This window comes from Poecilia formosa, unplaced genomic scaffold (genome assembly GCF_000485575.1).
Source record: "Poecilia formosa unplaced genomic scaffold, Poecilia_formosa-5.1.2 Scaffold255, whole genome shotgun sequence".
In the NCBI taxonomy this organism is placed as follows: domain Eukaryota; kingdom Metazoa; phylum Chordata; class Actinopteri; order Cyprinodontiformes; family Poeciliidae; genus Poecilia; species Poecilia formosa.
In genome coordinates this window covers 940,547-956,798 of record NW_006800194.1, presented here as the reverse complement: position 1 = coordinate 956,798, position 16,252 = coordinate 940,547, and the positions used below count along the sequence as shown (strand labels likewise).

The 16,252-nt window shown below is 36.7% G+C and overlaps 2 protein-coding genes across 2 annotated transcripts in view; one reads left to right on the top strand and one right to left on the bottom strand.

Moving 5' to 3' along the window:
* Nucleotides 1-122: 122 nt before the first annotated feature.
* On the bottom strand, nt 123-10,834 carry LOC103150491 (voltage-gated potassium channel subunit beta-2-like). Its single transcript, XM_007570134.2, has 13 exons — nt 9,981-10,834; nt 8,448-8,764; nt 8,148-8,191; nt 7,825-7,862; nt 7,651-7,730; nt 7,046-7,090; nt 6,507-6,551; nt 5,741-5,784; nt 5,395-5,481; nt 4,576-4,661; nt 2,714-2,834; nt 1,726-1,820; nt 123-346 (listed from the first exon to the last, which is right to left on the bottom strand). The coding sequence occupies exons 1-13, from the start codon at nt 10,029-10,031 to the stop codon at nt 140-142; spliced, it is 1,260 nt and encodes a 419-aa protein (XP_007570196.2). The 5' UTR covers nt 10,032-10,834; the 3' UTR covers nt 123-139.
* A 2,839-nt stretch (nt 10,835-13,673) lies between these two features.
* Nucleotides 13,674-16,252, top strand: part of mapk13 (mitogen-activated protein kinase 13) — a 14,437-nt gene continuing 11,858 nt past the window's right edge. The window contains exons 1-2 of the mRNA XM_007570129.2: nt 13,674-13,902; nt 16,033-16,162. Coding sequence (XP_007570191.1) covers nt 13,790-13,902; nt 16,033-16,162 — 243 coding nt within the window. The 5' untranslated portion in view covers nt 13,674-13,789. The remainder of the gene's footprint in view (nt 13,903-16,032; nt 16,163-16,252) is intronic.

Below are 16,252 nucleotides of genomic sequence, written 5' to 3'. Positions count from 1 at the left end.
ATAGTAAAAATATTACTGTCTAGGAAATTTGTTGTTGTTCAAATGTGGATTTAAAAATGTGCTTTTGGATGTGATGGGATCGTCCATTTAATCTTAATGGGTATAATTTTTATTTTGCCTCATACTGAAACATTCAATATTACACCTTAAAAATGAAAGACAAAATATCCCAGAATGGCCAAAATAATGTGATAGATAGAAAAAAAATGACCCCGTATAGTTTACCAATAGCAAGTTGTGGCAAGGTACACTGTAGTCGTTGTGCGAGGGTTTCTAGTTCCTGCAGCTTGAGCTGCTCTCGGTGACCCTCCTCACTCATTATCTTCTCTTTTATCCATTCATATCCCTGTGGGAGATGATCACACACATATCACAGATCAGATTTTAACTATGGAAAATAAACAAAACTGTTCATATTCAGACACAGTGTGATAAACATGTTCACTCCCTGGCCACTTTATTAGGTACACCTTGCTAATACTGGGTTGGACTCCCTTTTGCCTTAATCCTTCGTGGAATAGACTCAACAAGGTACTGGAAACATTCCTCGGAGAGTCTGGTCCATATTGACATGATAGCATCACACAGTTGCTGCAGATTTGTCGGCTGTACATCCATGATGCAAATCTCCCGTTCCACCACATCCCCAAGATGCTCTATTGGATTGAGATCTGGTAACTGTGAAGGCCATTCGAGTTCAGTGAACTCATTATCATGTTCAAGAAACCAGTCTGAGACGATTTACACTTTATGAAAGACATGTCGCAGCAAAAATCGAGACTCATCACACCAGGCAACGTTTTTCCAATCTTCTATTGTCCAAATGCAGTGAACCTGTGTGAATTTTAGCCTCAGTTTCCTGTTCTTAGCTGACAGGAGTGGCACCCAGTGTGGTCTTCTGCTGCTGTAGCCGATCCGCCTCAAGGTTTGATGTGTTGTGCGTTCAGAGATGTTCTTCTGTAAACCTCGGTTGTAGCAAGTGGCTATTTGAGTTACTGTTTTTGTCGTTCTATCAGCTCGAACCAGTCTGACCATTGTCCGCTGACCTCAGGCATCAACAAGGCATGTGTGCCCACAGAACTGCCACTCAGTGGATATTTTCTCTTTTTCAGTCATTGTCTGTAAGATGGTTGTGTGTGAAAATCCCAATAGATCAGCAGTTTCTGGAATACTCAGACCAGCCCGTCTTGCACCAACAACTATGCCACATTTAAAGTCACTTAAGTCACTTTTCTTCCCCATTTTGATGCTCGATTTCAGCTGCAGCAGATTGTCTTGGTCATGTCTACATGCCTAAATAGATTGACTTGCTGCCATGTGATTGGCTGAATCAACATTTATGTCAATGAGCAGTTGGACAGGTGTACCTAATAAAGTGGCCAGTACGTGTATACCATGAAGGGTCAAGGCAGTTCTGAAGGCAAAAGGGAGTCCAACCCAGTATTAGCTAGGTGTACCTAATAAAGTGGCCGGTGAGTGTCTATATAAATGCCTTTGACAGACTGATGATCTGTTCAGGGTTTATCTGACAAACTATCTGCTAGACATGATACCGGCCCCCAATAAACCTGCAACAATTAAAATAAGTATGCAAAAAAACGTTTTAATATTTTTGTTTTAACCCATCTATGTAACTTTGATCCGTCAGAAGTTGTTTTTGTGTAAAAGCTAAACGGTTGACACAAAGGTTAGCAAACAACAGTTGTAGAAGAAGAATTATTTTACCTTAAGTGAAGCTCGTGTAGAAGGCGGTATTCCACTTCGATATTTTCCCGAGATTAATCCACATGCCAGTGGAGACCAAGTCATAGCTCCAATGCCTGTGTTTCCCAGATAAATAAATTCAATATAAAACAATGTTCAGCAACAGAATTAAGTTTATTATTTTACCTTAATAATGCAGAGCTTTAACCTGAGTTGTTTTGAAGTTCGTCTTTTCTGTATTCCTTAGTTTCGTTTTTATTAGATCGAACTTGTCTCTGTTTTACTTTAGTTCAGTCTTTCCTTAGCGATTCTAGTGACATTTATTTCTTGTGTTTAGTTATTCTTTGTTACTTAAGTTTAATTATATTTCTTAGGTCTAGTTATTCTTTAGTCCCCTGTGTACATGATGGCGCCTGTGCCACTTTCTATCTGTACTCAGTCTGCCTTTTGCTTCTCTCCTCACAGCCACCAACTGGTATGAACTACAGTTTAGGGTCATTTTCAATATTTCTATATATGAAAATCAATTGTAAGCTGGGGGTATATAGGAGTGAGATCCTATATACAATCAACACAATATCTTGTTGATTTTCCTGTTTGTTCATAGGAGTGAGATCTGACCACATTGTGTAGTCATCCTAATTGGCCACATGATGGCGCCAAACCCACCGTATCTGGGTCAGAAACAGTCAACATCCCAAACATCAAACCTAGCGCAATATATGCTAAAGAAGAAACAAAAAAAATTGTGTGGCGGATTTTCGATTTTTCATTAAACTTTCAACATGACACATGCTTCCAGTTCCTGTTTGCCTTTTGGTCTGTCCTCAAACTCAAGCATCATGACAGAAGTGAGTAAAATTCCCCCTGCAGCATTTTAACAAGGAAGAAACAGCTGGAAATGTCATTCCAATTCATTACAAAATGCTATGTAAAAAAAATATTTAAATAAAGCATCAGCTTTTCATTGTGTTTTGGATCTTTCCCAAACACTATGGAAACTGCTTACCTATTTTGTGGTAAAGCTGTGGGAGCTGCACTTCCACCTTTTCCCTTTGGAACATGTGATATTCTGCCTGTTCACAAATGGGTGGGATCTGGTTGAATTGTCGTGCTACAGAATACGCCTCCTGCAGACAGACCCAGCGGAAAAAGTTATTCTTTAGCTGTTCAATTTTTTGCTTGAGTCAAAAATGAATTATGCAGACATGGATGTCTGGGTGAAGGTGAATGCACAGATGGATGGATGGATGGATGGATGGATGGATGGATGGATGGATGGATGGATGGGATGGACGGACGGACAGACAGATGGACGGAAAGTGAGAATCCCTTTTTCTCTGTTTTTTTTTAAATATGTTCTTTGTATAATGATTTAATCAGCCTGAGCATCTCATATTCTGACCTGGAGAAGATGAAATGAAGTCTAGACAATTTACTTTTTTTTTGTGTTCAATTAACTTAAATTTTAGAAATCTAACTAACTTAAGTTAACTTAATTAATTAGGATATTTTTACTTTGACTTGAAACAATTGATTTCAATGGCAGTTTTGTGACCTTTGTCTGACCATTTCAATTTATTAAGTTTATCCAACTCGGTATATTCTGATAATCTAACTCATTTCATTAAGTTTATACATCTCAATTTACTAAGTTTTTATACCTTAATTCATTAAGTGTGCTTAACATGACAAATTTAAGTCACTCTTACTCAGATTGTTTATTTTTTTCTAATAAATAATTCAAATCTCTTTGGCTTAATTCTACAGAAAGTCAATTCAAACTTTTAAATTATACCAAACTAAAAAACTAAAATATCCAAAATTACACTATCACTGAGATTGTACTTAAAATACAGCTGGAACTTAAATTATTTAAAATTTTTAAAATGAATATAGTAGAACCAACTTATTTGAATCACTTCAATTGGTAACAAGTAATTCAATTAAGTTGGTACTTTATTGCCAACTTAATGTATTAAGTATGTTTCAGTTGGAGACTGAAGCATACGAATTGGACCGCAGAGAAATGTCTGTATAAAATAAGTCCACCACTGACCACCAGTCTTGACAGAACCGAAACCAAGCCAGCACTAACACTAATTAGGAAGTGGAGTCTGTTTGGGGAAAATCCAGAGGACTGTTTCCTTCTCACTTTATGACAAAAGTCTCAACAATCAACAGAACAAGATGTCAGCCTCAAATCCCTCAGGACTCATTTCACAGATTACACTCTGGCTCACACTTTCTTCACTAGATGCTTACAAGTGAAGAGCACTTTGCAAAAAAGACTTTACCTCCAGTGGAAACATTGAGTACTTTTATACATCCCAATAGAGAGAGATATTCATCAATAAATCATACAGCGGCCTTTTTGAAAATGGCATTCAAAAATTAAATAGAAAGCCTCATAAAAATATCCACGCTTACAACTTTGTGTAAATAACCTGCCAACCATCAGCTGGTTGGACTGAATCTGGTAGAGTTGGGGTAAAACTTCCTTATATTTGCAGGTTTGGATGTGGTTTAGTGAGCATATTGATGGGTAAGAAACACCTATTTTAGTTTTAATCTCATATAAGCAGGTGTTTGGTTTAATCATTTACTGTTTGGGTGCTAGAGTTACCTACCATGCCTATAATAATGTGTTGAACTTCTTCCCTGCTTGGTTTCATGGCTCAAATCCACATCAGATTTTCATAAACAAGGTGGACAGTGAGTTTGATCTTACCAATAGTGGAATCGTCCACGTTCTCTTTTCTGATGACAAATTCACTTTTGGATTTCACCACCAACTCCAACTCAGCAAGACAAAAGCCTTGCTTAATTTTAGTGATAATAAACTAATTAGCAGTTTGTTATAAAACTCACCATAATCTCCATGGAGTTCCATCGTGATGTTCCCCAGTACAGAGCCATCCCCCTGTTGATTACATACGTCATTGCCCTTACTGTCTCTGGCAAAAAAAAAAAAAGACCAAAGGGGTTACAAACTGGACCACAACAAATAGGAAATGTACACAATTAGAATACATTAACCAATTGCAAGGTTTCCTCCAAGTAAAGCCTGGCGGGCCACCAGGCTTTACTTGGCTAATAATTGATTATTTATTTTAGACTTTTTTAATGTTTGCATTTTGTAAGACTTTATAGTCGATGTTCAAGCATTAATCTTTCAATCATACATAATTATCAAGTGAATTTTTCAAATTTCCTGTTAATTTTAAACATTTTTTAACTCAAAAACACGGCAGGCTGCTTAATGAATGACTGACCTAGTGCCCCAACCACCAGGCTTAGCAAGTTTTCTGGGGAGAAACCCTGAATTATTAATTAGTTAACTAAGAGGACAGGGGTGAAAATACTTCTAAAATAAAGGTAATACTGTCAAGGTCAATTCTGTACAACGTAAAACAATATATATTTTCCACATTCATCAGGATTATATTCACACATTCTGTTGACCTTTTTAGCTCTGTTATGTCATTCCTCCCACGTCTGTCTCGCTTCTACAGCATAAACACTGACATTAAGAGACCACGATCCCTGAATGAGGAGGGGAGTGTGAGGCAAATGTGGGCACAGACTTCTGTTCTTAGAATTGCACAAAGTGACTGAGAAAAACAATTTAAAACATTTTTAAAAGCAAACTGAAAAAAAGCGCTTTATCTCAAAAATACGTACACTAACCTTCTATAGGTGTGTATGGATCTGGTCGATTTGCAAACACAACGTCCACGTACTCTAGCTGAAGTCTGTCCAGTGATGCTCTTAAACCTGTTGAATTTAGATGTACATCATTTATTCCTGAAAAGTTTACTTAGCAACTCCATCACTAAATGAAACACATAGAATAATTACACAGGGACTGAAGTTTAAGAGTCATTATTTCTGACAAATATAATGATTTTTTGCTAATTAATAACAAGATTTATAAAATTAAAATATTACAACAGATCACTAAAAACATGTATTTTCATATATGTATGTTAGAAAATCAAAGCAAGGTTTCGGTCAAGGTGTTTCCACATCTTACCTTCAATTATATGTTTTCTAGAAAGTCCTCTTTCCATTTCTGCACTAAAAAACAGAAGGAAACGTGTTTATTGTTGATATGAAAAAAGTATTTGTTCTATTTTCAAACGTATATCAATTTTGATAAGATCTGATTCTTTATCAGCAGAGTTTGCTATGATGTTGGCCCACAGTCAGACCCAGTCTCTGCTGTAATATTACCCCTTTTTTTTTTTAATTGGCTTCAGTTCAAGACTAAAACCCAGTCAAAGCTGCTAAGTCAAGTCCTTCCACACCAAACATCACAGTCTTTGTATACCTTGGTCTGTGCTTAATCTAAGGACTAAGGAGACATTAATCCTTGGCACAGCCGTCGCAGGTTCAATTCTGTCCTGATGACCTGTTTTGTTACAACCCAATTTCCAATTTCAGGAGATGTTAGTAAAAGGGTACAAACCACTAGCTTTTACTCATTTTATAGTCCTTATGTTGTAGTTAAATATTTATTGAAATAATCCTGCTCTTGATCTTGATTGAGATTTTTGGAAGCAGTATCTCTGACTGGTATGAGCTATAGCTTTAGTATATCTCACTCAAAATTTCATCAACTGTTTTCCTCGGGATTACAAAAATTCTCCATTGTTTCTCTTGTGACTTCTGATGACGGTACTGACTTCAAAAGTCATTTTTGCTTTAAATACTAGTCACTGCATTTTCTTTGTCAACATAGACTCCAGACTTCTTTCGCTGCATACAGAGACATAGAAGACAAGAAAATATGTACATACTTTCCTCCCCAAAAGATTTTGGTAGTGATGACAAGACTGGAACGCCTGCAATTGAACACATGCATGGGAAGAAAAACAAAAATGTTGCTTTATATGCAAAATGTCTAGAAACAATATATCCCAATGACAAAAACCGAAATAACAATCAGAAATGGTCAGGAGTCAAAATGTTTTTTGTTTTATTTACTTTTCTTTTAAACAATTCCTCTGTTGAAAAGCAAGGGAGTTGTTAAAATCATTTCAAATGATTTTAACAAGTTTACGAAAAACTCAAAAATCTGTTGCAGTTTAGGAAAAACTCAAAAATATTCATTGCCTAGATGTACACAATCTACAATTAATTCCTTATCAATAACAATATTTTATAATGTATTAAGTCATACAGTTCATAGTCATAGTTTATATCAGTTTAATAAATCAAGTTTGAAAAAAAGGAAAATATTTTAAAAATGACATCAGTTTAAAAGCGACTATATTTTACTCATTTTAGACTGCATAAATTACAATCAATTATTAAAATAATCACAAAAACAATCTACCTCCACCCCTTCTTCTTTATAATTCCGCCCAAGACGGCTTCTGCCCTGAGAAATGGCAGAGGAAAGAAAGCTGTTAATACTTTGATATTCAGCGTTTACAACAGACTCAGACAGTCTGTGGCTAATTTGGGATTACTAATCCCAAATTAGCTGCCTTGGCTGTTTTATTTAAAATATCTGCAGAGGGAGAAATCACATATCAAAGTGCATGCAAAATGCAAAATCTCTAACATATATATTTAAAGTGGCACAAACATGTGTCCCCCCCTCTTTTCTCAAATGGGAGATCGGTTTACAATGCAGAAGCAAATCTCAAATATGAAAATTCAACACTTTCTTCATGGCTTGGTGCATAACTTGTTTCTAAATCTTTTATCTATTGTTATATCTGCATTGCAGTTGCAGTTTAGGCCCAATCTAGATTGCTTTTTGCAAGTAATTTTTTTCCAGGTGAAATTTTTGCTGGTGGATTTACAGTTAAAAAAACATCCTATTCATAATTACACAGGGTGAAAAAAAATCTGTGTTAAATGTCTAAAACAAAAGTCTGATTTCTTCCATAGAACTAATTCTAAGAGACACTCCTGCTTTGAGGCCATTCTTACCTTCCACAGTTGTACACTTCAGATGTGTCGAACAGATTGATTCCACTCTCATAAGCCAAAGTTGTCATTTCCTCTGCCACCTGCGACAAAACCATGTTAAGCAAACAAAATTGATGTATTGTAGTTGCCCTTCCTCTGACCTGTACATAATAATGTAGTTACATTTTCTCTTACCTCATCTGTGATCTGGCCTCCAAAAGTAACCCATGTACCTGCACAAAAACAGAAATATTTAACTTTTTATGGGTGCAAAGGGGATTATGGAAAGAAATCCCAACTTTGACACAAAAATAAAATAATTATTGTGTTTGTTCATTATGGAAAGAAATCCCAACTTTAACTCTTCAACCAGCAGAGTGCCCCACAAGCACCGTGTCTGTACCTGGTGACACATATCTACCGGCTGTCCAACATGCTTTCAGGTTTTTTTTATTATTATTATTATTGTAGTTGTTGATATTGTAGATTGTCTTTTTTTATTATTATTTTATACTTACCTAATCCAACACAGGACACCCTCAGCCCTGATTTTCCCAAATTTCTGTTGACACAAAAATAAAGTAATTATTGTGTTTATACATATATACTAGATAAACCTTTGTGAAAATGTACTACTGCATTTTATCAAACAATAAGCAATGGAGATTTGTTTTTATAATTTTTATTCTCAAGCCTAAAATTATTCATATCCCTGAAATATTCCAGTTTTATTCAATAAATTTTGTTCTCACTAATCTTTGGATTTGGTTTTGCATCCAGATGTATCCTGTTATTTTTTTCTTCTTTTTCTTCTTTACCTGTAAATCATCCCTGTGGTATGTGCCAAACTGTCTCTGAGAGAGATTCGGTTTATCTTCAGAAAATCCTCTAGGTTTTTGAGCTGAGCAGCGGCATGGACCTCTTTTAGGCGCTTTATCTCTTCCAGCTGATGACTCCGCTGACGGGTTTCTTCCTTCTCCAGTGCTTGCTCTGGAAAGAAGCTGCTCAGATTAGCGTGCACGCTCTCGCTCATGGACAGGAGAGAACGGATGTTCCCTCCAGAACCGCTGCTGTCACTGCTGATGCTGCTGCTTCTGGAGGTTCCACTGCTTTCACGAGTCACAGATTTGGGCATCTGGAAAGAAATTACATATCAGATAACTTGATATCAGAGTAAGTTTCACTTGTTAGTTTGGAATGTGCATCTTCTTTCTCTGCATGTCAGAAGTTTTCTCCATGTACTTTTTGTGCAGCCTGTAGCCCTGTATATTTTTTAAATGGAAAACAATTAAAAGAAATGTTTTCACACATTTAGAAAATTTCTATCCCCGAATCATATTCTCTCAATAAGATACCTTGTGAAAACTACAGTAGGCAGGGCAAAAATACCTTATAATTTTGTTACAACTTTATTGAATTTAGGCTTCTTGAAGTAGCAGCGTACTGAAAACTTTTTTTCTTCTTTGCTTAATTATTCATTTCTATGTAATAGAAGCACTAACAATATTATGTAAATTGCAACATCTTCAACCATTTTGTATTTGGAGGTTAGGCTTGTTTGTCACCATTTTATTTAACTGTCTGGTACATATTAACATCTCTATTTATGACCATTTTCTATACTTACTTGAAGGAAGATTTATGGGAGATTTTTTTTTCCAATACTCAGATATCACTTCCTCTATTAGAAATCAGATTGAACTTGTAAGTGTCCGTCAGCATTGTGCTGAAAAGAATATATTATTCAATGAAAGGCAATATAACGGTTTTCCTCTCCACTGTCACTACATTCTTGCTCAGAATGAAGGATTGCTGTAAAGTCTAGCTCAATGCAGTCTGATGGGTTCTTTTTGAATTACTGCACTTGACTTTATTATTTGATTACTAAGATCAATTGGAATAAATTTAGGATTGGATTGAAATGACTCTTTTTGTAAAATTGTTGAAATACAAAACTGAACTGAATTGAGCAACTTTTTAACAAACACAAATCAGTTCATGAGATTTGTTCTGAAAATGTAGCTGTCAGTTCAGGGGTTACAGGTATTTTAAAAATAATTGAAAAAGTTCCTGTTTTTTCCTCTCTCTCTCTCTTTTGATGTCATTTGATGAATTGGAACGTCTTAAAAACTTCTTATATTGTCTTACTAAAATAATCTTGTTGACCTAAAGCACAAATCCTTAAAGAGAAAATTATTTTGGGAATTTGCCTGTTGAATGTCATTTAGTTTGCTTGAGACAAAAACAAACCAGCTGCATTACTTACAACAGAAATTATGTAAATGTCATTATGTTTTCTTATTCCCTATCCAGTTCAGTTTTTAAAACCAGAAACAATCATATGTACTCACCCTAGCAGCTGGCGTCCGACCAACGCAGGGGTTCTGAACGATGCTGCTCATGGTGTCGACCGGTGATGGTGGGCAGTAAAGTGTTTCTCTCTTAGCCTGACGCCAAGAGGAGCAGCTAGCTTCTGAACTGCACCAAAATCATTTTGAGAGGAAGTTTATAGAGCTTTCTATTCCTTCCTTCTTGGTCACATGGCAACAAGAAAGCCCCATGAGCAACTTTGTCTGCATGGCAGAGCAAAACATAATATTCCATATGAATTATATATTAGCACTAAAACTGGCATCTGCACTAAAAGCCTGTCTGTCTGACAACCAAAAGCATGTTCAGATGTAGCATTATGCTTGTGATGTTTTAGAAATTTCTGTATTTATTAAAAGAAACCCTGTTTGTAGACACAGTTTCAGTCCTTATGTTAGTTCTGTTAATGTTCTGGGGATGGAAATGAAGCTTCATCCCAAGAGTTGGAATGAAGGTTACAATCCTTATTATATAACCACCGTTATATAACATGAACATTGTTAGATAAGTCAAAACATTCCCGTTGGTGTGGTACACTCTACTTTATTATTGATAAAAACTGTAGTCTGGATATTTTTAGCTTGTAGAATTGGCTTAGTGTTAAAATGTAACTTCTGGTAATAGGTTTATTAATCCAGCTTAGTGTGGAAGTTAATATATTTACTCTACGTTCAATTCGTAAAAAAAATTACAACACATAAATATATGTATAAAACATAAGCCCTACCAAAACGAAGCAGGTCACAAGTGCTGCTCCTGAATGTTATGAAGGAAGAAAAACATGATTTTTCAAATTGAAAAACTAAATTTGAACTAAGTGGCCATAAAGGTCAGGGTTTTTTGTTGTTGTTGTTGTTGTTGTTGTTGTTTTGTTTGTTTGTTTTTCAACCAAGCAATTGTTGTAATAATTGCTTGGTGATGAAAATGATGATTTTTCAAGTCAGGGTTTTGCCAAAATTCAAAGACGGTTAAAAGAAAAAAAAAAGTTTTTGTATTGTTACTATGTGGGCCACCTGATGTCAGAGGGGATAAAGCAGTTTTTTCCCCCAATACTTTGTTATAACTCTTTTATAGTCGGACTATTTATTTTGTAAAATTATTATATTTAGCTAAACATTATTGTTGAGGAGCACAAACAAGCTTCCTGACACACAGATTAATAATAATAGTAATTTTAAAAAACTCAAAAAGGGGCATTAGGGGCACCATTGGTAAAAGGGGCAGGGGCTCAAGCCCCCTCTGCTCCCCCCCTCTGCAAGTGCCTGCATGTTACAACCACAAAGTATATTATGATTTGGTGTAGAACACCAAGACAAAGTTTTTGACCCACATGCAAAAAAAAACTACATTACCTTGAATACACTAATCCAAATAATGAAACATAGAGGTGGCAACCTCATGCTGTGGGAATGTTTTTTATAATAAACCAAACACAAGGGAAGGACAATGACTGAATCCTAATCCTGAAAAGAATACAAAAGTAGAAAAATACACGATATCGAAAACCAAAGCGTGTGACACAACTCAGAGTAATTCTTTAGAAAAAATTATTTAAGAAAAAAAAACTTGCATTCTTTTCTAGGGAGACTGGAATCAGCCTTACAGAAACGGTGAGGAGCTGCAGTCATCCATAGAGTAAACTTTGAGTAAAACTGTTGCAGCTCTGCATTGAAAGGAGTCAGTAGAAAAGGTAAAGGCATCCGATCAGGTGGCGCCCTGAGGTTTTCAGGCACATTTTACAAAGGGCCGTAATTCATTTCAGACTTTTCATCGTAACAGGTTAACAATTTGAAGCTCCTTAATCTGACAGTGAACATTCAGTGTGAGACTAAAAAGTCAAAGATCTTCATGCTTTGCCCATTCTTGTTTGTATTACCGTCCCTCAGTAGGCTGCCGTGATTCATACGTTTTTGCCAATGTACAGTAATTATTCATGACAAGTAACACCTACTATGTGTGGGTGGGAGAAAAGCGAGTCATGTTGACATGTCTCAGCAGGCAAAGCGGCAGATTTTATCTCACAGGAGATTGTATGATTTGAGGCGTTTCGTTTAGTTTTATCTTTTCTGATATCATCTTAGATATGCAGCTGCCTTTAACAGTAAGAGTTCAGTTTAAAAAAGGATCTGATAACAAACGATTCCATTCATAAAGTCGATGTTAAAATCCGACAGGAACTTGAGTGATTTTCCTTTCAAATGAAAGTTTTGTTTAATTTTGGAGAGGGAATTTTTATTTTTGTTGTATAATTTTTTTTAAATCCTATTTTGATATTAGTCCGGTGGAAATGAAAATGTATGTAAACAAATAAAATAAAAGTATTACTTTGTAAATGTTTAAAGTGCCAGTTTTTATAGGAGATTTGGTTTACTCCTATTTCCAGAGGGCTGTGTTTCACAAAATTACGATTCATTAATTTAGGATGAATGAATGTAGCTGTTCGAAGCCATTTATCTTAGATAGATAAGTAGGTGAATAATTTCCTCTGCTTTTCTTGTTGCTTTTTGTCTGGTAACAAACTGTTCCTTTGATTCAGTGTGTTGAATCAGCTGATCCTTTATAAGTAGACATTTTGAAAAAGACAATGATGTGCACAGATAGATCTTCATAGATTGAAGGCAGCTTATAATGATGCATTAAGACTTTTGTTTAAAAAGCCCAGATGGACCAGCGCCAGTGAACTGTTTGTATCTGCTCTCATCAGCACTTTCATGGCTTTTTTAAGAATGCTTATGCATAAATCTATTTTAAGTTATTTTAAACAAATAAAGTGACAAAAAGACAGAATTCCTCTGGCTCTTGTTGGCTCTGGAGCCGGCTAACTGCACAGACTGCAGACTGAGTTTTTGATTCCTTGTGGTCTGAGGCTGTGAATCTCAGTGCAAAGTCTGAACTAAATAAGTTAATTATCATCCGAGTTGAAATGATGATTTGTAAAGTATGGGGTTTCTGACCATCCTCAAACTGAAAATCCAAAATGGTTGTCCAGTTTGGCTTGTCCATCTCCCTGACGACTGCAGAGTCATCTGTACATCAGGAGCCATCAGGAGTGACTTACGCTTGAAGACCTGGGTGTAAAGAGTGAAAGGAAATAGTGAGAGTACAGTCCCCTGTACTCTCACTACAGGGTGCTAATGCACCAATGCATTAGCACCAAATGCATTGGTGCTAATGCATTTGGTACTGCATTAGCACCATTTGGTGCTAATGTACTGCTGATCTGATCAGACACTCAATCATTCAGTTTCACAAACTGCGGTTTGTTTGTTAAATAGTCGTAGATGCAGCCGATTGCTGAGACGTCCGCCTGAGTTTTCTGGACTTTCTGACAAGTAAGAGTGGATTGAGTTCATGTAGCCAGCAGGAAAACTGAATCTGAACTTGGGGTCAACTTAAATTGTTGCCCCCCCCAACAAAAAAAAGCAAATATTTATTCTTCCAACTTGGAAACATCGACTTCACAATGATTTTGGCTAACAAAGTCCAAATTTTATTTTGAAAGACCAAAAAACTTCAGTTAAATTCCTAAAGTGGATGTTAAGAGAGACTGCTAGTCATCAGATAATTTTGGCATCTGGATGATATTCTGGAAAACAAAACTGGTCCGTTTTTACATCTACAGTAACAATTTGGCTATTTTATTTTGAAACTCCACAACCGGAACAAGGTAATGACATCTCTAACTTGTTGGTGTTTTCGCTTTCCTCCCCTGAGCGAGTGACAGGCGAAACAGGAGGCGGAGGAGGCAGGGAGCAGAAGTTTTCCTTAGCTTCGCCTGCTCTTTCTCATCATGGAGGCTCGGGGACATTTCTACCGTGAGGAAATCAACAGCACGGTGTGGGAAGTCCCGGAGAAATACACGCGGCTGAAGCAGATAGGAACTGGGGCGTACGGTACAGTGTGGTGAGTGGCTTGTGGAGGTGTGTGTGTGTGTGTGTGTGTGTGTGTAGCTGTTGAATCGGTGTATACACGATGTTCAGTTTCTGACGATGCCTACAGCAGCTGCAAGCGGCGTGTGGTGGGCCTGGGGTGATATCCTGTACAGCACTAATGTCTGTCTACCCTGACGACACAGCCAAAACACTTACGTAGGCAGGATAGAAGCTTCTACCACTTCCTATCAAAAAGAAGAAGAAAAAATAACTTTCTGACATAGACACCTGCCTTTCAGGTCAAAATGTGTTTGAACGCACAGTGGTGAAGGACGTACGGATAATGTATGGATTAAAGATGGCCTGAATTAATGTGCGGGTGTCTTATTTTGTTTTATGTTACTTCATTATAAAACCATTAAGTCATGCAGATGAGAAAAGTATGCTGAGGCAAATATGGTGACTGTAGTGGATTCATGGAGCATTCCTCATGCACTCTTGATTTTTAATGCTAATGTACTCTATTGCTTTACATTTATATTCTAAAAGGTTTGAAAGCTTTGACAATATAATGGATTATATTGTAGACAGGCAGGAGTCACTATGACAACCACGAGCAAAGATATTGCTGTTTGTAATGTTTATTATGTCTGCAATGTAGCTTAAAACAAAAATCCAAAACATAATAGCTTTTTTGTGCAAGAGAGCAACAATTATTCCTACGGTTAAAATGGCGCAACATACAAGATTCTCTGAATTCGGTGCCTTTTTGGGTCTATGGTTACTTAAAAATATACCACAAAAAATTGTGTTTTTGAACACTGCATCTATTGAAGGACTCTTTGAACCTCCAAGAAAATGTGTCTGCCCACCTTATGCATGAAATCCCAAACATTTATACAATTTTTTTTACTGCTTAGGTTGCTTTAAATTCAACCCCATAACGGGACAATTTCATCCCTCTATGAGTATAACTGTACAACATTATTCAACTAATTCTTCCAGTTCCTTTGAGATCATCTGTTCCTTGATTAAAATAACTAATTGTATATTTTATTTGATTCTGAATCATAATACTTAGACTGATAACTAGAGTATGGCAATTTGATGTAAAAGCACTTCTCATAATTCATGAAAATACACTTAAACATAAAAATTAAATCAGAGATGAAAACATAAAACAACAAACATTAGATTTACTCAGTTGTCATTGTTAAAATAATCATCATAAGATATTGGAATAAAGACTAAAATGAAACCACATTCCACTTATGATTAATCAGTAGTTTATCTAAATTAGATCCACTTTGAAAAACATGTTGACTTTCTTTCAGAAAAAAAAAAACACAATGTGTTTGACATCATTTCTTTTTCCAATTGGCTTCTTGAAAAAACACATATAGTGCAGTTCTAGTCAGCTGTGTGTCAAATTTCAGCCAAATAGTTTATATTTAAGTTGTGATCCTTCACCTGCTGTGAAAATCAATGAGCTTTACAAGTGAAAAAACAATGCATCAGGCTGCTAAACAGAACAAAGTGGAAGTTAAAAAGGGCTGAATTTTAATACAAACGTCATGAGCTCTCCCACCTTTACCTCTAATTTCCCCAAGCAGTACATCTTGTCTAAACTCTCATTATGGAAACAGTAAAGCAAAGAGATAGTAGAGATGGTACCCTTCATTAAATGAGCAGTATGAGGTACTGTACTTCCTGCAGACCTACGGTGACATGCATTAGCTGCTGCACACGTACTGTAAGCGACTGTAAAATCCTGTACCGGTGCGTCACGCCTGAAAACAGCACTAAGCATGAGCGATTTGTGTGGTGTGTGTTAGTGCATGCGGCTCCAAATAGTCTAACAAGCCTCTCCTCCCACATATTGGTGCCCTGCAGATCACTGCAAGCGTGCACATCAAAAGTTGCCAAACATTTCCTCGCTGAGCCTCACTGAAAAAAAAAAAGAAAAACAGAAAAACAGCAGACCACCAGTCATTCTTTGTGCCTAGATGCTAATCCTGTCGAAGGGCAAAACCTCAAGGCTACTCATCCTTTCATTCCCCCCCTGCTCTGGCTTCTCCCCTCCGTAGTGAAACCCGCGCAGGCTTAGCACCGAGCTAATGACGTGTTGTTGCTGATGTACTTCATCTTCTTCCTCCCACAGCTCGGCAATAAACGACAAGAGTAAAGAGAAAGTGGCCATCAAGAAGCTCCACAGGCCCTTTCAGTCGGAGATCTTTGCTAAGAGGGCGTACAGGGAGCTCCGGCTGCTCAAACACATGAAACATGTGAATGTGAGGAGATGATATTACAACACACTACAGATGTGTGTGTGTGTGTGTGTGTGTGTGTGTGTGTGTGTGTGTGTGTGTGTGTGTGTGTGT

Bases quoted from the DNA above. Each gene is read 5' to 3' on its own strand.
- LOC103150491 (XM_007570134.2), bottom strand. From the start codon at position 10,031: ATGAGCAGCATCGTTCAGAACCCCTGCGTTGGTCGGACGCCAGCTGCT. The intron at 5,482-5,740 runs GTAAGATGTGGA...TAAATTCAACAG, and splicing joins TAGAAAACATATAATTGAAG to GTTTAAGAGCATCACTGGAC. The intron at 2,835-4,575 runs GTGAGTTTTATA...GTCTGTCTGCAG, and splicing joins GGAACTCCATGGAGATTATG to GAGGCGTATTCTGTAGCACG.